The 20,931-nt window shown below is 60.4% G+C and overlaps 4 protein-coding genes and 1 long non-coding RNA gene across 17 annotated transcripts; 3 read left to right on the plus strand and 2 right to left on the minus strand.

Moving 5' to 3' along the window:
- The first annotated feature begins 11 nt into the window (after positions 1–11).
- ODF3B (outer dense fiber of sperm tails 3B) lies at positions 12–2,416 on the plus strand. Of its 7 annotated transcripts, XM_032345755.1 has the most exons (7): positions 16–165; positions 511–657; positions 833–1,036; positions 1,305–1,409; positions 1,558–1,679; positions 1,816–1,956; positions 2,078–2,210. In XM_032345755.1, exons 1-7 carry the CDS (start codon positions 84–86, stop codon positions 2,156–2,158), a joined length of 882 nt encoding a protein of 293 aa, XP_032201646.1. In that variant the 5' UTR covers positions 16–83; the 3' UTR covers positions 2,159–2,210. The 7 variants fall into 7 exon arrangements, with proteins under 7 accessions (XP_032201644.1, XP_032201647.1, XP_032201646.1 ...); XM_032345753.1 differs by having other exon boundaries at positions 12–165; positions 1,816–2,210; XM_032345756.1 differs by lacking the exon at positions 1,816–1,956 and having other exon boundaries at positions 13–165.
- Positions 2,417–2,640: 224 nt separating this feature from the next.
- On the plus strand, positions 2,641–4,503 carry TYMP (thymidine phosphorylase). 3 transcript variants are annotated; one of them, XM_032345759.1, is made up of 3 exons: positions 2,641–2,860; positions 3,517–3,614; positions 4,246–4,503. In XM_032345759.1, the coding sequence occupies exons 1-3, from the start codon at positions 2,653–2,655 to the stop codon at positions 4,285–4,287; spliced, it is 348 nt and encodes a 115-aa protein (XP_032201650.1). In that variant the 5' UTR covers positions 2,641–2,652; the 3' UTR covers positions 4,288–4,503. The 3 variants fall into 3 exon arrangements, with proteins under 3 accessions (XP_032201650.1, XP_032201649.1, XP_032201651.1); XM_032345758.1 differs by having other exon boundaries at positions 3,517–4,503; XM_032345760.1 differs by lacking the exons at positions 3,517–3,614; positions 4,246–4,503 and adding an exon at positions 3,109–3,192.
- A 1,427-nt stretch (positions 4,504–5,930) lies between these two features.
- Positions 5,931–7,802, plus strand: LOC116592575 (protein SCO2 homolog, mitochondrial). Its single transcript, XM_032345757.1, has 2 exons — positions 5,931–6,280; positions 6,961–7,802. The coding sequence occupies exon 2, from the start codon at positions 6,974–6,976 to the stop codon at positions 7,772–7,774; it is 801 nt and encodes a 266-aa protein (XP_032201648.1). The 5' UTR covers positions 5,931–6,280; positions 6,961–6,973; the 3' UTR covers positions 7,775–7,802.
- Positions 7,803–7,930: 128 nt separating this feature from the next.
- Positions 7,931–20,853, minus strand: NCAPH2 (non-SMC condensin II complex subunit H2). Of its 5 annotated transcripts, none has more exons than XM_032345748.1 (20): positions 20,609–20,851; positions 15,531–15,632; positions 12,895–12,950; positions 12,701–12,785; positions 12,555–12,623; positions 12,348–12,427; positions 12,123–12,256; positions 11,776–11,856; positions 11,157–11,287; positions 10,203–10,265; positions 9,850–9,916; positions 9,553–9,660; positions 9,400–9,453; positions 9,172–9,242; positions 9,002–9,092; positions 8,841–8,912; positions 8,691–8,746; positions 8,510–8,611; positions 8,301–8,417; positions 7,931–8,202 (listed from the first exon to the last, which is right to left on the minus strand). In XM_032345748.1, the coding sequence occupies exons 1-20, from the start codon at positions 20,714–20,716 to the stop codon at positions 8,062–8,064; spliced, it is 1,788 nt and encodes a 595-aa protein (XP_032201639.1). In that variant the 5' UTR covers positions 20,717–20,851; the 3' UTR covers positions 7,931–8,061. The 5 variants fall into 5 exon arrangements, 4 of the variants coding, with proteins under 4 accessions (XP_032201639.1, XP_032201637.1, XP_032201638.1 ...); XM_032345746.1 differs by having other exon boundaries at positions 8,268–8,417; positions 20,609–20,850; XM_032345747.1 differs by having other exon boundaries at positions 8,268–8,417; positions 8,841–8,909; positions 20,609–20,849.
- Positions 13,485–15,524, minus strand: LOC116592578. The gene is made up of 2 exons (XR_004286527.1): positions 14,314–15,524; positions 13,485–14,164 (listed from the first exon to the last, which is right to left on the minus strand). It is a non-coding gene; the product is annotated as an uncharacterized LOC116592578 (long non-coding RNA).
- Positions 20,854–20,931: the final 78 nt, after the last annotated feature.

Raw genomic sequence — 20,931 nt, forward strand, 5'->3', positions numbered from 1 at the left:
TGGGGGGGGGGGGCGGGGGGGCGGAGCCAGGTTGGGGTGAGGGCAAGACAGTCCCCGTTGCCAGGAGGCGAGATCTGGACACAATGGGGTCTGGCAGTCGGGCTGGGCAGGGGCGGGAATCCAGGCACCCCACCTTGCCTTCCCGGCCGGGAGCCACAAAAACAGGTTAGTGCATCAACTTTGGGGCCCCCTCCGGGCACCGGGGCTCCGACCCCACCCCTCACCTTGGTGTCCTCGACCCCATGTCCTTAAAACATCCCGGCGCCCCAAAACCCCAGGGAATTCCTTTCCCACAGGATTGAGACCAAACTTTGCGCGTTCACACACCCCTACTGGACTCGTTCTGGGGGCCGGGGCGAGAGCTAGGCCTCCCCCGCCCGCCCCCAGCAGGGCCGGGAAAGCTCGGGTGTGTTTCCCCGGCTCCTGGGATACAGGATGGGCCCCGCCCCCGGATCGCGAGAAGCGGCAGCGGTGGGTGGAGGGGCCGGGGCCGCCACCTTCTGTCCACAGGTACCGCAGGCCCTGAGCGCACCCCACCCCCGCGCGCTATGGGCTCGGACGTCTGGGTCGGCCCTTGGCGGCCCCACCGGCCCCGCGGCCCCATCGCAGCGCTCTACAGAGGCCCGGGGCCCAAATACATGCTGCCACCGAACACGGGTACCGGCGTCGGGCGGGTGTAGACAGACGGGGCCAGCGAGGTCTGTGCCGGGAGGCGGGCGCCGTGCCTGGGCTGCAGGGCGGCGAGGAGCGGGGTGTGTTCTCGGGGGACGGCGGGCTGTGCCCGGGCGGGGAGCGGCGGGGGACCCACAGTGATGCTGGGTCGCTCCCGCAGGCTACGTCCTGCACGACCCGTCGCGGCCCCGCGCCCCGGCCTTCTCCTTCGGCGCGCGCCTGCCCACGCAGCAGACTTCCTGCGGCCCGGGGCCCGGCCACCTGGTTCCTGCACACATAACCGTGCGCGGCCGCGACGGCACCCCCGCCTACTCCATCTACGGCCGCCCCCGCCACGCAGCGCCGCTCCTCACTCCCGGACCGGGTCAGGACCCCTGGGACCCCGGTCTCCCCAACGCCGCGCCGCCTCCAGAAAGGCCCGCCCGGGAATCCCCCGCCTGAGCCCCGAGCCGCCCTCGCGTACCCTACTACTCCAAACTCGCTACCCCCGTACCCGCATCTCGGAAGAACTCCAAGCCCCACCAGGCTTTGACAAATCGTGGCTCGGAGTCACCCTAACCTCAGGCCCCCAACCCGGGACCCCACCACGCCCCCAACCCGGTTCCGGCCCACACCCCCGGTCCGCCCCGCAGGCAGGTACTTCCCCGAGCGAGCCGGGAACGCGACGTACCCCAGTGCGCCTCGGCACACCATCGCTCCCCGAAACTGGGGCGCCCACGCGAAGCAGCAGACACCAGGTGAGACGAAAGGCCCATCCCAGCCCCGCGGACCTTCCCATCCCCGACCGGCAACCGCTCTGCCGGCTGCGGGGGCGAGGGGGGCAGAGAGCCCGGCCTGTCCGCGAAGACTGACCCCTAGACCCACGCCTCGCTGGCTCCTCCCCAGGCCCTGCGACCTACACTGTGCCCTCGCTCTTGGGTCCGCGCGTCATCGGTAAAGTCTCGGCCCCAACTTACTCCCTCTACGGCCGCAGCGCAGTGGGCAGTTTCTTCGAGGACCTCAGCAAGGTGGGGCGGGGCTGCCAGGCGGGCTTGTAGCGAGGGGTCGGCGGGGCAGGCCACAGGGGGCACGAAGCAGGAGGTGAGGGCCAGTGGCCAGCGGGGAGTGGAGGCCGGACCCAGCGCCCCTGCCGCCCTCCCACAGACCCCGGGCCCCTGCGCCTACCACGCGGTGAACACTGGGATCTACAAGTCTCGGGCCCCCCAGTTCTCCATGCTGGCGCGGACTTCGCTCCCCCAAGATAACACCCTGAATCCCGGGCCCGCAGCCTACAACGTGGACCAGGTGGCCTGGAAGCCCGGGCCCAGGGTCAGAGGCGGGGGAGGAGGGTCCGGGTCCTGGGGGCCCCCGCGCGGCGGCCGGACGGCTGGCCCCCGCGGGGTCACCCTGAATCCTGGTCCCGCAGCCCCGGAAACCCCGCGGCTGGAGCTTCGGGATCCGGCACTCGGACTACGTGGCTCGGGTCCCGACCAAGGCGGACGACTGACCGGCCGGGAGGGCGCGGCCCGACGGACGTTTGCTTAAAGCTTCCCGAACCAGCAGCGTGTCCGCCCCTCTGTGTTCGCGGCGGGCGCGCGGGGCGGGGAGCGTGCGCGCCGGGACGCTCGTGCCCACGGGCCCCCAGACCCTCGCGCGCCCACGGGTCCCCAGACGCTCGCGCCCGCAGGCCTGGGAAGTCCCGGAAGTCTCGCGGCCGCGGGCCTTCGTGATTGGCCGGGGCAGACGACAGCCATTGGCCCAGAGTCCCGCCTGTCTAGGCGGCACCGCCCACCCGCCGTCTTCCTGAGGCCCCGGGCGGGGCGGGGCGAATCGAAAGCAGGGCGGGCGACGGCCACTGTCCGGGACAGGTCCAGGCCGGGGTCAAGTTGGGAGGCCGAGAAGCGGGAGCCAGACACGGAGACAGGCACTTGGGCAACACAGACACGGGACAGGGAGAAACCGGATCCCGTCGGGAAAAGTGCACCTGCCGCAGAGACACGGATGCAGGACGGTGGCACGTGCCGGCTGTCTCGCACCCCGCAGGCCGGGAGCGATGGGGCCACAGGGAGTCGGGGCCCTCCAGGCCCCCCGCCAGACCCCGGGCAACTCCCGGAGCTGCTCCGCCTGAACGAGACAGGCCGCCTCAACCAGGGGGCCATCTGCGGCTTGGTGCGCGCTGTGGACTGGAGCACGAAGGGCGCGCAAATTGGTGCGTGGGAAATTCTGGACGCCTCTGACCCCAAGATCAGCCCCAGAGACCGCCTGCCCCTGGGGCCCCACCACTGTCAGTGACCCCAGGATAACCCACCGCTTTGGGTTGATTACACCACAGTATCCTATGCCTCGGGGCGATGCTAATGGCGGTGCCACTGCAAGGCATGGGTCTGGAGAAGACAGTGGCACTGACCCAGGCCCTGGCCAGATCTGGGCAGCAGCTCACATAGAACTATTCCACAGGGCGAGTGGGCGACAAGGTCGGCCCGGTCTTCTTACCCGCCCTAGCAGCCTGTGGACTGCAAGGTTAGAAGATGCCTCCTCTCCAGATCAGAACGTCTGACCTCAAAGAGGTCAGCAACCCACAGGCAGTTTCTAACTTCAAGCCTGGCCTAGACAGAGTCCCCAAAGGCAGACCCACCCCACCCCCAGGCTTCTCAACCCCAGAACAGAACTTAGGTTCCCCCTTCCCATCAGCCCCCATAACAGGACCAAGTTATCCAGCTCCTTGGGTACCCCAGTTAGGATTCCCAAGGCAAGAGCTGGGTACTCCTCTACCTTGGTTCCCCAGACTTGAGCCCTCGGGATTGTCCTCCTCATCACTCCCCACACCAAATCAGGACAATTTCTTTTCCATTCCCTCTCCACCAGCTGCACATCCACCACAGCTGCTAACTCCAGCTGAAGTCCTAACCAGGGAAAGTAAGGGGAGTAGCTGTGCAGGTGTCTTCAACACCCCTACCCAGCAGGTACCAATGACCAACAGATGTGGTCTGGAGTTAAGAGGGGGGCACAACCTGGATAAACTGGAGTCATTTCTGGATTCACTGCCCTGCAGAGCACAGAGCAGGCACAGATAGGCTGACTGCTCACTGATCTAGGTTATTGATAGTAATACGGGCCAAAACTCTGAAGGATCACTGATAGGTCTTTCATCAGCGTTGGATATTGATCAAAGTTATTTATGGGTCATTGATGGTCACTGAACTTTGGTTTTCAGAGAAACTCCAATTGGAGTCATTAATAGGGACTTCATCAAAATCACTGTTGGGTCTCTGATCAATCATTAATGGGCCATAGGATATGGGTCAATATCCCTGAAGGGTCAAACCAGTCATTAATGAGGACTTATCAGAGTTGTTCATAAGTCTCTGGTCATGGTCTTGGACACTTTTCATGGTTGCTGATGACAGCATCAGTACAGAGATCACTGAAGGTCACTGGGATTTTTGATGCAGGGGAATTTGGCCCGATATAAGGGCTACTGGAGGGAGTGGGCTGCTGTCCTGTGGGTCCCAACAGGAGGCTGGTTCCTGTGGATGGACTCCTGTATGAAGCCAGCGGTGTCAGCCACCGTTAACAGGCCGCTATTCATTACAGGTAGCCTGTCCCCAGGCTCTGGGTCTACCTCCTGTGTATTAAAGACGCCTGACCTCTGACCACACAAAGTCCAGATCCCCAACAGGGGACCATGGGACCTCCCCCGAAACAGGTGATTTGCACCAACCCCAGGGTCAGTGTCCGGTCATCACAAGAAGCTGGACCACCGGGGCCCCTGGCTGGTTCAGCTGACAGAGTATGCAACTCTTGCTATCCGGGTGGTGATTTCAAGCCCCACATTGAGTGTAGAGATTATTTTAAAAAACAAAACAAGATGCCTGACCACCAAATCAAGAAAGTGACCTGACTGATGCTCCCCCTCCATAGGGAACTTGGTCCTCAATGTTTAGGGTCCTTAACCCTTCATAACTGACCCAAGTCAGCATTCCCCACATCTCCCAGGAAGCTCCAGGCTCCCTCTGCCTTCCCCGACGGCCTACATCCTCCCATCAGAAGGTGGAGAAGGGAGACTGGGTGGCTCAGGTCACTGGGTCCTGAGATCAAGCCCCAAGTCCAGCTGGCTCCCTGCTGGGGGGTGGGGACGCGCCTGCATCTCCCTCTCCCACTCGCCCTGCTTCTCTTTCCTCTCTCTCTCCCTGTCAAATGGAGACAACTTAAAAAAATAAAAACAAAAATGGTGGAGACCCCATCCGCTCTGGTGGTGGACCTGAAGTTTGGAGAGGCAAGTATTCCCTAGCCACGCCCAAGAGCGGGCGAGAGCACTGGTGAGCATCTGCGCCTCCTGGACACTGTGCGGCCTGTCCGGGTGGGCGTCCCGATGCGAGCTCAAGCTCTCCTTCCGGCAGTTAGGGCCCATTGCCCTTCGGGGCCTCACGACCGCTCGCCCCAGGACCGCTTCAAGTGGAAGCTCGGGCGCAGAGCCCGGACCGGAGCCTGGCCCGAGACCTATACTCCGGGACCCTCGCGCCCGGGAGCAAGAGGAGCTCCACGCGCCCGCGGACGGAGGGCCCCGGGAGACCTCCGTCCCTCCCCACCAAACCCGGCCCCTTCCCTTCTCTGAGTTCCCGTGCCCTTTCCTTCCCGACCCCTGGCCCTGGCCACTCTCCTTGCTGAGTCCCGGATTCTCCCCGCCACCCCCCGCCGGCCCGAGGCCCTGCCGCCCTCCCCGGTCCCCCGCCGCGGTGCCTGAAGCGGCCCCACGGAGCTTGTCCGGGGGCAGCCGCGCTGGGGATCCGCTCCGGCGGCGGTAGGCGCCGATCCCCGCCCCTCCTGGCGCCCGGTGGCCTGCAGGGGACGTCGTGCCCTCGGACCGCGCGCCCTGCGCCGACCGTCACACAGCAGTAAGGCGGGAGAGCGCGAAACCCGGTCGTGCCCGGCGCGCGGACGGCAGGAGAGGGGCGGGGAGGGCGCGAGCCCCGAGGCTTCCGAGAGCAGCGCGGCCTGAGCCGCAGGGAGCCGGGAGGGGCGGGGCCGAGGAGGAAGCCCCGCCTCGTCCTGCACTTGGCCTCGGGCGGCACCCGCCACCTTTTGCGCACGCGCGCAGGGCGGCGGGGTTGGTGGGGGAGGAGAGGGGCACCTCGCGCCCGCCTGCGCCTGCGCCTGCACCTGCGCCTGCGCGAGGCCCTTGACGCATGCGCGCCGGTGGTGAGCGTGCGGGTGGCGCAGGAGCCTGGGGACCCCGACGGTGCTTCGTGGTAGAGCCCGCGGCGGCGACTACCTCGCAGAGGGCGGGACTGTCCCCTGACTCGCGATCCAGACGCCTGGTCCCAGAGAGCCTGGGTGGTGCCCGGTGCGTGGCCCCTGCCGGTGCCCGCTTTCTGACCTGACCGCTCGACAGACAGCTGCGCGTCCCGGAGGGCGCCGTGGAAGAGGGATCCAGGGAGTATCCAGAGGCTGCCTTCGCTTGCCGGACACATCCCGGGCACAGCTTAGAGTGCGTACGCAGAGGAGGAAGCTGGCGGGCAGAGCCCGTGGGACGTGCGGAAGGTCGTCCAGCCCCGAGCGCAGGCCTCGGGCCGTGGCCGAGACCCGACGCACAGGAATCCCCCGGAGGGTCTTTTCAGCAGCTGAACAGGTGAGGGGGGAGTCCTAGGACGTCACCTAGCAGACTTTCCGGGGTTCCTGCGAGAAAGGCACGGAGCACACCGACTTCGGTGTCGGATCCCAGAGGCGAAGAGAATAGGCTTGTGCCAAGTCGAGACCTCGCTTCGCCCCCCGCCCCCGCCCCCAGTGAGAGCACCAGGAAAGCTGCACATGGAAGGGGCGCCCTATGGGCGGACTGGTGTGGGCGCGCAGGGTCGCTGCTGAGCGCGGGCTGGGCAGGCCGCAGGAGGGCTAGAGGAGTCCGTCCTTGAGGCTGAAACCAGACTCGCCCGCCTCCTTTCGAGAAACGGGGATTTATTGCAAACAGGCGCACATGCTCAGGAACTCAGGCAAGGCATGCACTTGGAACGCTTTCAGTCCCCTGAGACGGCAAGGTGCAGGAGGGCCTCCCAGGCCACACGGAGCTGCGGGCTCAGAACCGGGGGTCAGAGAGGGACGACAGGCGTCACAGGCGTGGGCACTGGGGGACACCTAAGCAGGGGCTGTACTTTACCTGAAGCACTTCTGTGCTCTGTGGAGCACTAAGGAGCAGGGGCAGTGCACTTGACTGTGGGCTTGGTCCATCAGAGGGTGGCAAGTCTCCCCAGAGCCGTGGGGGTTGACTCAGGGCTGAGGCCACTACAGGCTCCTGACCCCTGTGCTCTCTTCCAGGATCATCAGGCCCATGCTGCTGCTGGTTTGGGCACCCAGGGCTTGGCACAGGCTCTTTTTGCTCAAGCCCCAAGCCCTTCTCTGGTCCCGGGGAGATAAGGTCCTACACATGGGATACCGGCGCCTGTCACAGCAGGGCCCTGGAGAGCAGAGAAGGCAGAGCCAGCCCCAGGGCCCTAGGTTTCGGACCAGGCTGCTGATCACTGCTTTGTTTGGGGCTGGGCTGGGCGGGGCCTGGCTGGCGGCGAGGGCTGAGAAGGAGAGGCGACAGCAGCAGCAGCGGACAGAAGCCCTGCGCCAGGCAGCTGTGGGCCAGGGCGACTTCAGCCTGCTGGACCACCGGGGACAGGCTCGCTGCAAGGCCGACTTCCGGGGTCAGTGGGTACTGCTGTACTTTGGGTTCACTCACTGCCCCGACATCTGCCCTGACGAGCTCGAGAAGCTGGTGCATGTGGTTGAGCAGCTGGAGGCCGAGCCTGGCCTGCCCCCCGTGCAGCCTGTCTTCATCACCGTGGACCCTGAACGTGACACTGCCGCAGCCATGGCCCGCTACGTGCAGGACTTCCACCCGCGGCTGCTGGGCCTGACTGGTTCCGCGGAGCAGGTAGCCCAGGTGACCCGCAGCTACCGCGTGTACTACAGCGCTGGCCCTAAGGACGAGGACCAGGATTACATCGTGGATCACTCCATTGCCATCTACCTGCTCAGCCCCGATGGCCTCTTCACAGACTACTATGGCCGGGCCAAATCCGCACAGCAGATCGCGGACAGTGTCCGACGCCACATGGCTGCCTTCCGCAGCGTCCTGCACTAAGCCAGATCATTAAAGAGGGTGTGATGTAGCTGTGTGCCTGTCATCTGTCCCAGGAGACCAAGGCAGAAAGGGCTCAGGACCTGGTCACTTGCCAAGGAGTTAGGGCACAGGCAGCCCTTTCCCTGCACAGAGCAGGAGTTTAAGTTCCTTTAAGGGTTAGGTGGGTTGGCAACACCATTTTATTCGGCTGGGCCGGCCAGGAAACAAGGGTAGTGAGCAGATTGCGTGCCCAGCACCCAGGAGGGATGGACCTCCAGAGCCCACCCCTCAGGCTCAATGCTCCGCACTCAGGGCTGGGCCATGGAGGGGGCAGCGTAGGTCTGGAAGCGCTTGTGGGCCCGTTGGTGTGTGAGGAGTCTCAGGGACATGGTGTCCACGGCCGCCTCCAGCCCCGGCTGCTGGGTGATCTCCACCGTGTGGTCGTTGGCCTGTAGGGATGAGGCGTCAGCGGCGTCGGGGCCCACTTCCCTCCCAGGCCCCCCAGGCCACTCACCAGCTGCAGGGACGCCAGCATGGAACGACACACCTCGAAGGCAGGCTGGCCAGCTACGAGCTCCGCAAAGGGACACCACTGGTTGAGCTGGCTGAACCTGGACACCACCTGGTCCCCGTAAGTATGGATGTCAAACGGCACGTGCTGTTCCTGAAAGGAGAAGGGGCACGGTCCTGGGGCAAAATCAAGGCAGGCCGCAGGGGAGTCCCCACTTCTCAGCCAGAACTGGCCCAGCCCCTCACCTGCTCTTGGAGCAGGGGCTGGAGAGTATCCTCCCAGTCCCTGATGCGCTGGCTCAGCTCCGTCTCCTGGACGAACTTCTGAGAGGTGGCGATGAAGAGCTCCTGGGGGGGACCAGGGAGCTGCCTCCTTCTGTGCAGGGGCCCCTCACCCAGCAACCCGCCAGCTCTCACTCAGACTTACCACATTCCTTCGGACCAGCTCCTCATAGCTCAGGGATGCTGGCATGGCCTCTGCCTCTGGAAAAGAGGCAACTGTGAGCTGATGGGGCCGTGGGCCACACCCTTCCTCCCTCTCGTGGCCCCCTGGCCAGCAGGCCCCTCTCAGACCTACCCAGGTCAGCAGCTTCCCCAGGCTTTGCCTCCTGAGGCTCTGCATACTCCTCAGGCTCGAGAAAGTCATCTGCTGGCAGACAGAGAAGCCCCAGCAGGAGGCAGGTTCGCTGGCAGTGGACGCTGAACCCCCCACCCAGGCCCATCCCAGCAGGCCCCCACCTGCCGTCCCGAGATCCTCCAGGGAATCCTCCAGCTGGTCCTCCACAGGCCACAGCCCTTCCTCCGGCCTCGGCAGCCACCGCTCAGTCATCTGTGCAGAGAGCACCTATGAGGGGCACTGCTGTGCCCACTAGGGGCCTCGTGGGGTCCAGACAAAGGCCAGCACTGACCTCCCTCCTCTGCAGCTTCCGGAGAGTCTCCAACTGCTCCTTTACATGCTTCCAGTACAGGACCTCCATGTCTGCACACAGAGACCTCGTGAGGGGGCTCCCATGTCCTGCCCAGGCACTCCCAGTCCACCTAGAGCCTTGGGCAGCCCCCAGGCCAAGGGCAGGCAGGCAAAATACGGCACAGAACCACTGCTCCTCAGAAGGGCGCACTCACAACTCTGACCTCACCTGCAAAGGACGGGCCCTTTCGCCGGGGCCTCCTGCTGTCGGCGTGGTCAGCATCTTCAAGAGAATTTGGTCAGCGGGAACCAAGCCAAGTCCCTGCAGGCTATACCTGGACCCTCCCGCCCTGGCCCAGCCCCACGCCCCACCACCACTCACAGGCAGCCAGGTACCACTGGTGGAAGTCCTGCAGCTTGGCGGCACCCTTCCTCTTGCGCTTCTGTCCTGGAACCTCCTCCACGCAGGGGGGCACGGAGAAAGGCCTACCTGGGGGCATGAGCACAGCTTGGGGCCCTGGGGCAGGCTACAGCACCCACACGCTCCAGGAGCAACTGCACCAGGGAGCACAGTCCCCACCAGGCTCCTAACGGGTATAGAGCCCACCCTCACCAACCACGGGTGCTCCAGAGAGCCCGTCCACAGACGCCCAAGGGAGGTGTCCCTCTACCCAGTTACCTTTCTTGAAAGGCTTAGAGTCCAGGGAGTCAAAGGGGTCCAGGCTCTGCCAGGGGTCTGGAGTCTCCTGAGCACAGAGCACAAGCAGACACTGCAGGGAGTGGGGGGCCCTGGGGATGCCCACCCTCCCTCAAAAGCCCACTGAGTGCAGTGATAGCCAGAGAAGGGCTAGCCACATTCAATCCAGAACCCAAGGGTGACACACCAGGGAGGGAGGTGCCCCAGAGCGGCAGAAGAGGTGACTGATTTCTGGAGGAAGGAAGATTCCTCACAAGAGAGCCAGCAGGGGTGAAGGCAGGGGAGCCTCAGCACCACCTCCCTGGCGTGGGGGTCTGAGCCCCACGACCCCTCACCTTCACCAGGGACGCTGGCTGCCGTCGCTCCCGTAGCACACACTGACCAGGCTGGGCAGCGCTCTGCAGAGAAACAGCCCACAGATCCGTCTCTCCCTCCTCCACCCAAGGCTCAGGCAACCCAGCAGCTGTGCTCCGGGGCCAGACGTCAAGAGCCCTGCAGGGACCCTCTGAGGGCAAACAAAACTCTAGGAAAAATTGTAGGAGAACATATAAACTAGTAAACTAGTGGTCATGGGGTACTTCTATTTTTCTTTAAGAAAAAAATAAGATAGGGCGCCTGGGTAGCTCAGTGGGATGGGCCTCTGCCTTCGGCTCAGGTCATGATCTCAGGGTCCTGGGATCGAGCCCCGCATCGGGCTCTCTGCTCAGCGGGGAGCCTGCTTCCCCCTCTCTCTCTGCCCGATGCTCTGCCTACTTGTGATCTCTGTCAAATAAATAAATAAAATCTAAAAAAAGAAAGAAAAAAAGATAAACATGATACATCTACCAATCAAAATGAACAAATATTAACTTTTTCTCCTCTGTGCATCAGTTTCTCAGCTGTAAGCTGAAACACAAAGCTGACCCCGGATGATGGAAGGAAGCTGCCAAAACCTTGGAGCCCATTCCCTCCTGCAAGCCTGACCTCGAGGAGTCAGCTTTGGAAACCAGCTGCCGTCCTTGGTGGGAGCTACAGACACCACGGGGCTTGGACCCTGAAGCCCAGCTCCTTCCCGAGGAGCCGCAGCTGTTCTGCTCAGGAAGAGGGACAATGTGATCAGCGCTGCCCTAAAGGGCTGGGTGCAAAGGCAGGTCGAAGGCTGTCTGGAGGGTGCACCCACAGCCCCAGTGTGCAAGGACCAGACGGAAGGAACAGAGTGCAAAGCCCACAGTGCTGCCTGTCCCTTCTGAGTGTGGGCAAGCTTGCCCAGCTGATGGCTCAAGCTTTGCAGGCCTCAGTCAGGGTCCTACCTCCTGCGGGCTCCTGGGTTCCTGGGGCTCCTGAGGGGCCTCGGGGGCGGTGGCCTCAGGAAGCTCTGCTGCCTCCTCTGGGCCCTCATCCTCACCACCACCTCCAGGCATTGGGCCTTCTGGAGAGGCACCTGAGCAGGGGAGGAAGACACCAGACAGGAGGTGGGAGGCCACCCCTGGCCAACACCCAGGAGAACCTGCGAGGCCCGTCCCTCACCCAGCCTCATTCATCAGACCCGGAGAACGCAGCCGGACAGTCCCCACTCTTCTCGTCATGCCCCTCTGTTCTGTTTGGCTCCTTTTACTTTTAGCAATTTTCCTCCTGAAATGCTGCCATCCGTGCTTGCCCAGAGAGGAGGGATAGATCCAAACCTCACAGGCTCAAGAATGGTCAGAGGGCAGGGGCGCCTGGGTGGCTCAGTGGGTTAAGAATGGTCAGAGGGCAGTCATGAGACCAAGTGGGCCACGGTGGGGAGGGAGGCCAAAGCCTGGGCACAAAGAAGCCAGGCTTTCTTGCTCCCCACACCTCACCCCTGGGGCAGCTGAGCAGAGCCCCGCGCAGAGCCCCGCGCCCCCCACCTCCACCCCCACTGCAAGTCCACACGTCCTCTCTCCTCACTGGACTCCGGGGAGACGTCGAGCACAGGGCCAGGGCCGCACGCAGTAACTTCCATTGGCTGCTCTTCAGCCCTCTCAGCCTCTGGGAAAGATGGGGGATGGGACAGGGTCAGCCCTCGCCCTCCCCCAGGAGGTCCCTCCCAAGGGCTGGGTAGGGAGAGCAGAGACCTGGCACAGGACTCAGGCACCCCGGGGCTGAGCCAGCTATGGCCAAAGCCAGGACAGAGGGGAACTGCACCAACAGAACCACCTTCAGTGCAGGTGCCTGGGGAGAGAGGTGGGACCAGGGCTGGCAGGCACAGGCACAGGGGACCCTTCCTTCCCAAGCCCCCACATCCAAGCCCTCACCCTTCCGGTTCCTCGGCAGCAGGGTCTCCACTGGGGAGATGCCGACTGGCTCCAACATGAAGGCTCCCCTGGGGTGGGGGGTGCATGTATTCATCCTAAAATCCTTCCGGCTGGCTAGGACCTCCCCCTGACAGCTGTGCAGGCAGAAACACAGCCGATGCAGAGACCCTCTCCACTGGGCCCTCTCCCCTTACCGGACTCCCTCCACCAGGCTCAGGCCCGTACCTGTACAGGGGGCTGACACTCTTCTCCATCTCATGAGGGGCCACGAGGGCCATGGGCAGGAGAGGGACAATGAGGACCTCCTGCATGGAGGCCAAGAGTGGGTGAGCCACAGGCCCCGGGGTTTCCAGGTGGGGAACCCACGTGGGAGGACACCTTCCCACAGCCCCTGCAGCTCAGTGTAGCCCCTACAGGAGGAGGGGCACTCACACGGAGGGGCAGGTCAGTCCTCAGATCCACATTAGCACGCGAGTCCGGGAGGTCATCCAGCGACACGAACTGCGGGGAGACAGAGCTCAGGAGCAGCGCTGGGCAAGTGTGCGGGGGGCAGTGGTCAGGCGGCCAAGAACTCTCACCTGGTCCTCCCCCTCCTGGGGAGCCATGGAGCTGGTGTCCCCCCTGGCCCCATTTTCCCGCTCCGAGGAGAGCTGCTTGGCCCGCCTGAGAGAGAACCAATGCACGGGCGTCTGGCAGGCTGCATGGGCCTCCCCTGAGCTACATGCGGGGCAGACACACAGGCCTCCACCTCCGGGCTCAGACCAGTACTCACTTCTTGCCAGAGATGAAGTCGAGAGCCTGGTAGACCAGCGAGTAGAGGTACTCCACCTGGAGACCAGAAGCAGCCAGTGAGGAGTGGAAAGAAAAGCCCAGCCCAGATGGTCCAGGGCCCTCCCCAGAGCCCTTGCTGTGTACACACACAGACAAGCCTGTACACAGAAAAGCCAAAACTTGCAGCCCAAGTCCTGCCAATGTGGCTGCAGAAAGACTTCTCCAGTCCAACCAGCGCGTCTCATCAGTTGTGGCCCTCTCCTCTTCCTCTGTCCCCACACTCCAAGCAGCCCTGCTGGCCTTCGCGCCCCACACACTGGCCTGCGTGCGGCCCACAAGCCCATCTCCGTGCTGACCCCGCCCAGCACCCAGAGCTGGCTCCTTTCCCTCCCGCAGGCATGGGCCACTGGTGCCCCACCTCCGTGAGCCCCAGCCACAACCTGTGGGACCCCACCACGATGGGGAGGCTCAGCATTTCTGAGATGCTGGCCAGCAGGGTGTGCACGTGGGCCACCTCTGGGCCATTCCTTCTGCAGTAACAGCGCCCAAGAGCACACACCACTCTCTTCTTGGTCCTGCCTTTTTTTTTTCCCCCCGTTTTCCCACCAACAGATGTTCACTGCACATCTTTTATGTATGGGGCCTGGCACCAGGCACTGGACCCAGTGCTGAGCACAACGGACGGCAGCCCCCCAACACATGGGCCCCGTTTATTGGGGTTAATAAACGTGAAATTTTTTAAGTGTTTGCCACATCTATCTGTGTTCGCGCTTCATCCCATCTGGCCTGTCGGAAGCAGGTATCAGAGCTGTTCCCATTTCCAAGGAGAACGAACCAGGAGACAGAAAGCCGCCGGGGTCAGGGGTAGGTCCCAGATGTGCGGCCAGGGGCGCGAGTCTCAGGCTGTGTGACCTAATCTGCACCCACTAGCTACATGTGGCTTTACCAATTTAAACTTAAGTTAATGAAGTTAATGAAACTCAACATTCCTCCATCACACTGACCACATTTCAAGGGCCTGGCGCCACAGGTCACTAGTACTCACCACCTCTGACGGCCCAGATCACAGAACGGCTCCATCATTCCGAAAAGTCCTACTGGACGCTACTGACCCCCCACACCTTCCCGGCTTCACTGCTGACACGTCCCTGCACTTGCTCTACCGCACACCCGCGCATCTGTCTGTCACCTCACATCTTGTGCAAAGCTGGCTGCGGACACTCCTTCTTAGGACAAATGCAGGACGTAGGATTCTGATTTAATGGGATTATCTAGGACCAAAACCAGCGACATATTAAACTGTTTTAATAACTTCTGCTGCCCAGAGGTTAATCTACTGGGTCCTGTGCAAGTTAAGCCCGAATGCAGATGGATCGCTCGCCCTTCTAGTTGGGACCCCGTCACGCGTCCCAACACTTACCTCCTGTGCGCCTTCTCTCCCCCCACCCACTGCACTGCCAGTTCTGGATCCAGGCTGTCACCCACTTCTTGCTCCTCCGCCAGGGTTGGCTAAGCGCCGCTGGAGGAAACGCACGTGACCAGCAGGAGGCACCGAGCCCCACGGACGGCGGCGCTCTCAGTCTTGTCTGCGTTCCCCTCAGAGGCTTTCACCGAATTTCACTCTCCAAATTTCCTACCCAGGAACTGATTCTCAGTAACTGACTTTTATTCTGTTATGAAAACTGGGGCCTTAGGCAGGAACTCTCCAAATGCCTGTGTCCAACTTCTCTACATCAATACTGACTTCTCCCTCTGGACTCCTGAGATGGAGCCTAACAACCCACGGCCCTGACCCACGCCCGAACGGCTTCTACCAGGACCGGATGTCATCTGCCACCCTCTCACCCTTCAGCTCTGTGGGGTTCAATCCTGGCTGTCACTAAGAACACTTAAGAAATCCTGATAGCTACCCGCTGCGCGGTGCTGTACCACCAGGCCAGGCAGGGTCCGCGGGGAACGAGGTGCATTACGGCGGGGTGGAGGACCACAGCTCTGCTGACTGCCCATCCGTGTCCCCTCCCTGTAACCTCTCCCACAAGGGGTCATGTGGCGCCTTCTCACCTCTCCCCACCCCACAGTCTCGCCTCCTCTTCACTAAAACCCCTGGTGACCTTCCAATTACAGACCCACTACACACATGAAAACCTTTCCTGTGAGGGTCAATTCACTACATTCAACAATTTTGGTCTTTTTTTTCTTCCCCTTTAAAATTCTCTACATCTCTGACTCCCAGACGTTTTTTAAATTTGCCTCGCTCTGACTTCCTTCTGGTGGACACGTCCTAAATACTGGTTTTTCTCAAGGTGTTCCCTTCATTCAGCTTTTCCTCTTATTCTACAACACAGTTTCTGGGCTTCGGGACGGACATTCTAGATGGGCTAACTCTTTGCTGCGTGGGGCTCTTGTGTACACTGCCAGCGGGCCAGTGTTAGCAGCAGCCCTGCAAGTATCAATCCAAGCTTGTTCCTCAATTACAACCATTCTGATTAGGAGCCTAAGCCGAGCTATAAGGCAGTGCGGAACTGGGGAGACAGCAGGCGCTGGCGAAGCAGGGAACAGACAGGGACGAGCCTGCCACCTGCCCCAGCAGCACAGTGAACCTCAGTCCCATGAGACCTGCAGCCAGGCGGTGCCCACCTTCTTACTGTAGACACAGGCTGACCCCTGGATCAACAGCGCTGCCTCAATGAAGTTCATTGTGGTTTTCCCTTCGTCAAAAGAGATGCAGATTTGGTCCAGCTGCAAGACACAATACCAGGCATTGGGAAGCTAACATCTGTGTATACTGCTCCCCCCAGAGCCCACCCAGCACCCAGCCTGCAGGGCCTGGTCACCACAAGGCGCCCCTCAGAGCACCAGCTCTGCTTGGGGCTCTCTGGTTGTCTTTTTTTTTTTAAATTTTGGGAGGGGAGGGGCAGCGTTTTGGAAAAGGAGGGCCCTGGAGTCTGTCAGCCACCAACAGCGAGAGCGGCACAGCAGCTCCCTTCTGGAGGCCTGGCAGCGCACCGCACTGAACCCACCCAAGTCCAGGCTGACTCGGATAGAATCAGGCAGGAAGACCCCTCACCCAGAGGGGAGACAGACACAAATCACTGGGGTCTAAATCCTCTGAGCAGAAATTAAGGAAACACTTCCAAGTGAATCCTCTTGCTTCTTCTGCAACCCGACCCCCCACCCCCACCGGACTCCCCCGAGAGCTCCTACGACCTCTAAATGTGCGTGGTCCACAGACCACAGGCCGACAATTCCCAAACCCATCTACAGCAGCGTGTTTTCCTTTGCCACAGGGCGGTGCTTAGGGCCACCCCAAGACAGCTAAATGTCCGCAAGCTTTTTCTCTCCATACGCAACCCAGGGGCTCTCCACAACAGAGCCCTCTCCTGCACGCCGCTCAGCAAACAGCCCCAACACGTTTTTCCAAGCTCTTCGCCCTTGCTCTCCGTCCGCCTGGAACACCGCTCCCGGCTGCGCCCGTGTGAGTAGTCCCGCAGCGCAGCTCTCACGCCCGGGACTTCCCCAACCCTGGGAGGGCCAATTCCAGCCTCCACCTCAGGGCCAGAAGCTCGTGTCCAATAAATGTCTGATGAACTGAGAAGTGCTGCCATTGGAGCTGAGCCTGGAAGACACTCCCTAGGCAGATGAAGGCTGTGGCCTTCTAGGAAGAGCAACTGCTCCCACAAAGGCAGTCAGCAGACCTGCGATCCAACTAGCAAGGAAAATGAGCATTAGTCAAAAACGCAGGGTGTGCTGGAGAGCAAGGTCAGACATTAGGCACTATGGGGGCCCAAAGAAGGAGGAGTCTGGGGGGACACTACCACGAGGCCACTTCTACTAATTCTTGAAAGACAGAGCAAGTTTTTCAGGTCACTGGAGAAACACGCCAGTCTGAAAGAGTGCAGAGCATTCTGGAAAAGTGAACGGGTTTTCCAGAAAGGACAGATCTGAAAGAGAGGGCAGCTGAGTCACCCAGGCCCTGAACTGCAGAAGTGGCCCTTTTCTTCTCAGGCCAGGCTCACCCACTTGTAGGACCTCACACTCCGGCATTTGAACAACTCCGAAATGCACGCTCCAGTCTGGGCCTCCCGTCTAAGCCTAAACCTGTATGTCCAACTACCTTCTTCAAACACCGTTTGCATGTCTTAACCAAAATTCACACTGGACAGGTGCACACTGACCCCGATACCCCCGCAAGCGCCGTCCACGGATCTGCAAATCTTAGCTCCTCCCTGTCTTCTCTCGCTTCCCCCGATATTTCCGTGCTCCGGCCTAACCCGTCTGCTCCTCTTCACTGACCACCGGTCAGCTCCCCCTCTCACCCGGACGCCGGCCCGGACCGGATTCTTTCCGCCCCTCAGTCCCCTCCACCCTCCTCTTCACAAGCAGGTGCGTGTGGGGAGACACGAGGCAGATTGCATCCCTCCGCTCGGAACCTTAATGGCTTTCTGCCCCTCTTAGGGAAAAAACCCAAACTCTACAGAGAACCTCGTACGCTAACCAGCTTCCTCTCCACTTGCCCCCCCTTCCCCACTCACTACAGAGCGGTCACACGGTCCCTCTCCATGGTCGCCCTGGGAGCCAAGCACTCTCCCAGCTCAGAACCTTGGGACATGCTTCAGCTCTCCATGACTGGCCAAGTCCTTTCACCCAGACTCCTCTTGGAGCCCTCAACGTTCCTTCTGAATCTCTCGTCAGTCTGTTTTTACACAAAGACACAGTGAGGAGGGGGCCTCCACTCTGCCACCCACTAGCTAGGACTTCGAGCCCCTCTCTTAACCTCTCTGTAGAACTAACACCTGTTCCAACCTGCGTGCTTACTTCCTTAGGATCCATCCTCCCAGAAGGGGGCAGCAGGGACGACTGTTTCCTTGCCACTATTTTCTCAGTTTAACACGATTCTTGGCTACAACAGACACTCAACAACAATGAACAAATAAACAGATGGAAAAGAGCAACATAATACGATTTGTTAAAATTTTTTTAGAAAAGAACTTTCTGGTAGCTGCATGGAAAATGAAAAGAAGGGTAAGGACAAAAGTAGAAGCAGGGACATCAGGACTTCAGAGGGCAGAGGTCTGCAAGAGCAAACACAGAAGCACCAAGCGGGGCGCGGCCGGCTGACTGTTAGTAGAGCGTGCGACTCTCCATCTCAGGGGTCTAACTTCAAGCCCCACTCTGGGTATAGAGATTACTTAAAAATGATCAAAAAACAAAGTATTTCAGTGGCCAGGATGGCTCAGTGTCAGATTGAGTGTTGAGAGTCCAATTCTTGGCTTCAGCTCAAGTCATGAACTCAGGGGTGTAAGATTGAACCACTCATCGGGCTCCGCACTGAGTATGGAGTCTGCTTGAGATTCTCTCTCTCCCTCTGCCCCTCCTCCCTACGTGTTCTCTCTCTGAAAAAAAATTTTAAAACTTAAATATTAAAAAATAAAAAATTTTAAAAATCTTTAGAAGGAAGGAAGGAGCTGACCAAGCCAGGAAGCAGATTTACCAGGCATCACCAAGCAGCCTGCTCACTGTGGATACCTGAACCCATAACAGCCCCACCCAGCACAATTCTCTGAATTTTTTTAGCAGCCTATGTGTCCAAGCAGAGGAGGCAGATCAATAGATCAAGGATTCATTCAACAAACACACACTCTGTGTCTACCATGTGCCAGGCATTCTATTATGCAAAGGGAACAGAATGCACACACGGTTCCTGCCCTAGCAGAACTGACATTCTCGAGTGGAAAGACCACAAACAAGTGAAAAGTTAAGGAATCACTGAGACACAGGACGATGTCCTGACGTACTGACGGAAGAATACGGAGACATAAAGGATGAAGGGACTCGTTGCAAAAAGAACTAAAGAAAGAATATTCCAGGGGCACCTGGCGTCTGCCTTCGGCTCAGGTCATGATGCCAGGGTTCTGGGATCGAGCCCCGCATCAGGCTCCCTGCTCAATGGGAAGCCTGCTTCTCCCTCTCCTGCTCCCCCTGCTTGTGTTCCCTCTCTTGCTGTGTCTCTCTCTGCCAAATAAATAAATAAAATCTTAAAAAAAAAAAAAAAGTACATCTAAAAAAGAAGAAGAAGAAGAAGAAAGAGTATTCCCCAGTGGAGGCAGAAATTATAAAGACCCTGGGTCAAGAACGAGCTCCGGGGCGCCTTAGAGCATGCAACTCTTGATCTCAGGGTTGTGAATTCAAGCCCCAGGCTGGGTATAGAGATTCCTTAAAAATAACAACAATAATAATACTAAGTAAATTTCCTTATTTAAACAACAACAACAAAAAAGAATGAGTTCCAGAGTTGTAGGTTGATTGGCTTCAAAGAACAGGTGGAGAGAAGCCCAGGATGAGGCTAAAACAGTCAGCAAGGCCAGACTCAAAAAAGGTGGTTTGTACTCTCTGTTGAGTGCAGCAGAAAGGCCCTGAGGGGTGACAGGACACCACAGCAGCTGAGAGTCACACTTTCTGCTGGATAGAGCATGAACTGGATGGGGCCAAAACAGCTGTAAGGAGCCTGGGAAGGAAGATTTTACATGCATCCGAGGTAAAGAACAGATGAATTCAAGTAAAATTCTGGGGGTGAACAGACAGAATCCATGGGTGAACGGGGTGTGAAACACAGGGTTTCAGCAGAGCAGCTCTTAGCTCTCACCTTCCGTTCGTCAGCAGTGCTATTTACCGGGACTAGAAGACAGATCTAGGCAGGATATCCACTTTATTTTTTTTCCTAACATTTTATTTATTTGAGAAAGGGCATGAGTTGGGGGTGAGGGGGATGCAGAGGGAGAGGGAGCAGACTCCCCACTGAGCAGGGAGCCTGATGCGGGGCTCCCAGGACCCTGAAATCCTGATTAATGGATTGAGCCACGCAGGCGCCCCAAGAGCTCTAAGTTAACGTATTGAATCTGAGACGCCTGCATGGAACATCGAAGTAGAATGTCAAGAGTAACTGGGCAGAAAATAAATTCACAGAAAAGATCTGGGGTGGAGATGTGAACTGAGAGTTATCCTCATACACCTAAAACTTAAAATCATGGAAGTAAGTTTAGGGGAGATATGTAAGAAGCTGCTGGCCCAGGGCTTGCCCAGAGGAGCTCAACATACAGAGCGGACAGCGGGAAAAAAGTAAGCAAATAATTTGGGGGAAAAATCAGAGCAGGTAAACCTGTTCCAAAAAGAGAGGGTGGAGCCCGACAAAAGCTGCTGGGCCGAGCAAGGCCACATTTGTAGCGCCCCTTGGATCTGGCAGGACGGACGCCACCGCTGATACGGACGCGCGCGGGCCCGACGGGCTGCGGAGGGACAGCGATGTGCTCAAACGGAGCCCGCTGCTCGTCCCGAGGCCTGCACTCGGCTGCGCCGTCCGAAGACAGACCACGTGCTGACGGCAGCTCGAAGCCGGCTGGAAACCCACGGAGAACCCGGCTCTCAAACGCGAGCGCGCGCCAAGGTCTGCTCCACCCAGAGGGCTGGTCGCCACCCACTAACCCCGTTTCTCGGCTCGCGCACAGGCAGCGACCTGGGACGACACCTCCGGGCTGATTCCCAGACGCCGAGGCGCAGCTGCGAAACCGGAAAGCCGCCAGCCCGAGCGCGAGCGCGGCCGGAGCGCGGGCGCCGCAGCCGAGGAGGCGGGGCGCGGCCGGCCCGCAGCCCCCGGCCCGCCGCCCCGCCTCGCGGCCCCGCCCGCCCGCCCCGCGCCACTCCCCCGGGGCCGCGCTCACCTCCTCCAGATACTCGCCCAGCTGGGCCGCCACGTCCACCTCCCAGTTCTTAGTGAGGTCGCGGATGGGCTGCAGCAGGTGGGCGAAGCGCGCCTCCACGTCCTCCATGTCCGGGAGGGGCCGGGGCGGCCCGGGGGCCGCAGGAGCGTCTTCCAGGGCAGCCAGCGTCCTCAGCCCGCCACTAGCTCTGGCGCCATTTTGCTGTTCCCGCCCAGGGAAAAAACGTCGCCCGCGCCGCCGCGCGCACATCTATGACGCACGCGGCCCCGGCCGGGGAGGACGCCCCGGGCGCCGCGCGCCGCGCTGGAGGCGGGGCCGGGCGG

Source organism: Mustela erminea, chromosome 6 (assembly GCF_009829155.1).
Source record: "Mustela erminea isolate mMusErm1 chromosome 6, mMusErm1.Pri, whole genome shotgun sequence".
In the NCBI taxonomy this organism is placed as follows: domain Eukaryota; kingdom Metazoa; phylum Chordata; class Mammalia; order Carnivora; family Mustelidae; genus Mustela; species Mustela erminea.

Coding starts and splice junctions, on each gene's coding strand:
- ODF3B (XM_032345750.1), top strand. CDS start 436: ATGGGCCCCGCCCCCGGATCGCGAGAAGCGGCAGCGGTGGGTGGAGGG. Junction 699..832: donor AGACAGACGGGGCCAGCGAG/GTCTGTGCCGGG, acceptor TCGCTCCCGCAG/GCTACGTCCTGCACGACCCG. Junction 1,410..1,557: donor CGCGAAGCAGCAGACACCAG/GTGAGACGAAAG, acceptor GCTCCTCCCCAG/GCCCTGCGACCTACACTGTG.
- TYMP (XM_032345758.1), top strand. CDS start 2,653: ATGCAGGACGGTGGCACGTGCCGGCTGTCTCGCACCCCGCAGGCCGGG. Junction 2,861..3,516: donor CACGAAGGGCGCGCAAATTG/GTGCGTGGGAAA, acceptor CCTCTCCACCAG/CTGCACATCCACCACAGCTG.
- LOC116592575 (XM_032345757.1), top strand. CDS start 6,974: ATGCTGCTGCTGGTTTGGGCACCCAGGGCTTGGCACAGGCTCTTTTTG.
- NCAPH2 (XM_032345746.1), bottom strand. CDS start 20,716: ATGGAGGACGTGGAGGCGCGCTTCGCCCACCTGCTGCAGCCCATCCGC. Junction 12,951..15,530: donor CCTGTGTCTACAGTAAGAAG/GTGGGCACCGCC, acceptor TCTGGTCTCCAG/GTGGAGTACCTCTACTCGCT. Junction 11,288..11,775: donor CGACGTCTCCCCGGAGTCCA/GTGAGGAGAGAG, acceptor TCCCCTGCTCAG/GTGCCTCTCCAGAAGGCCCA.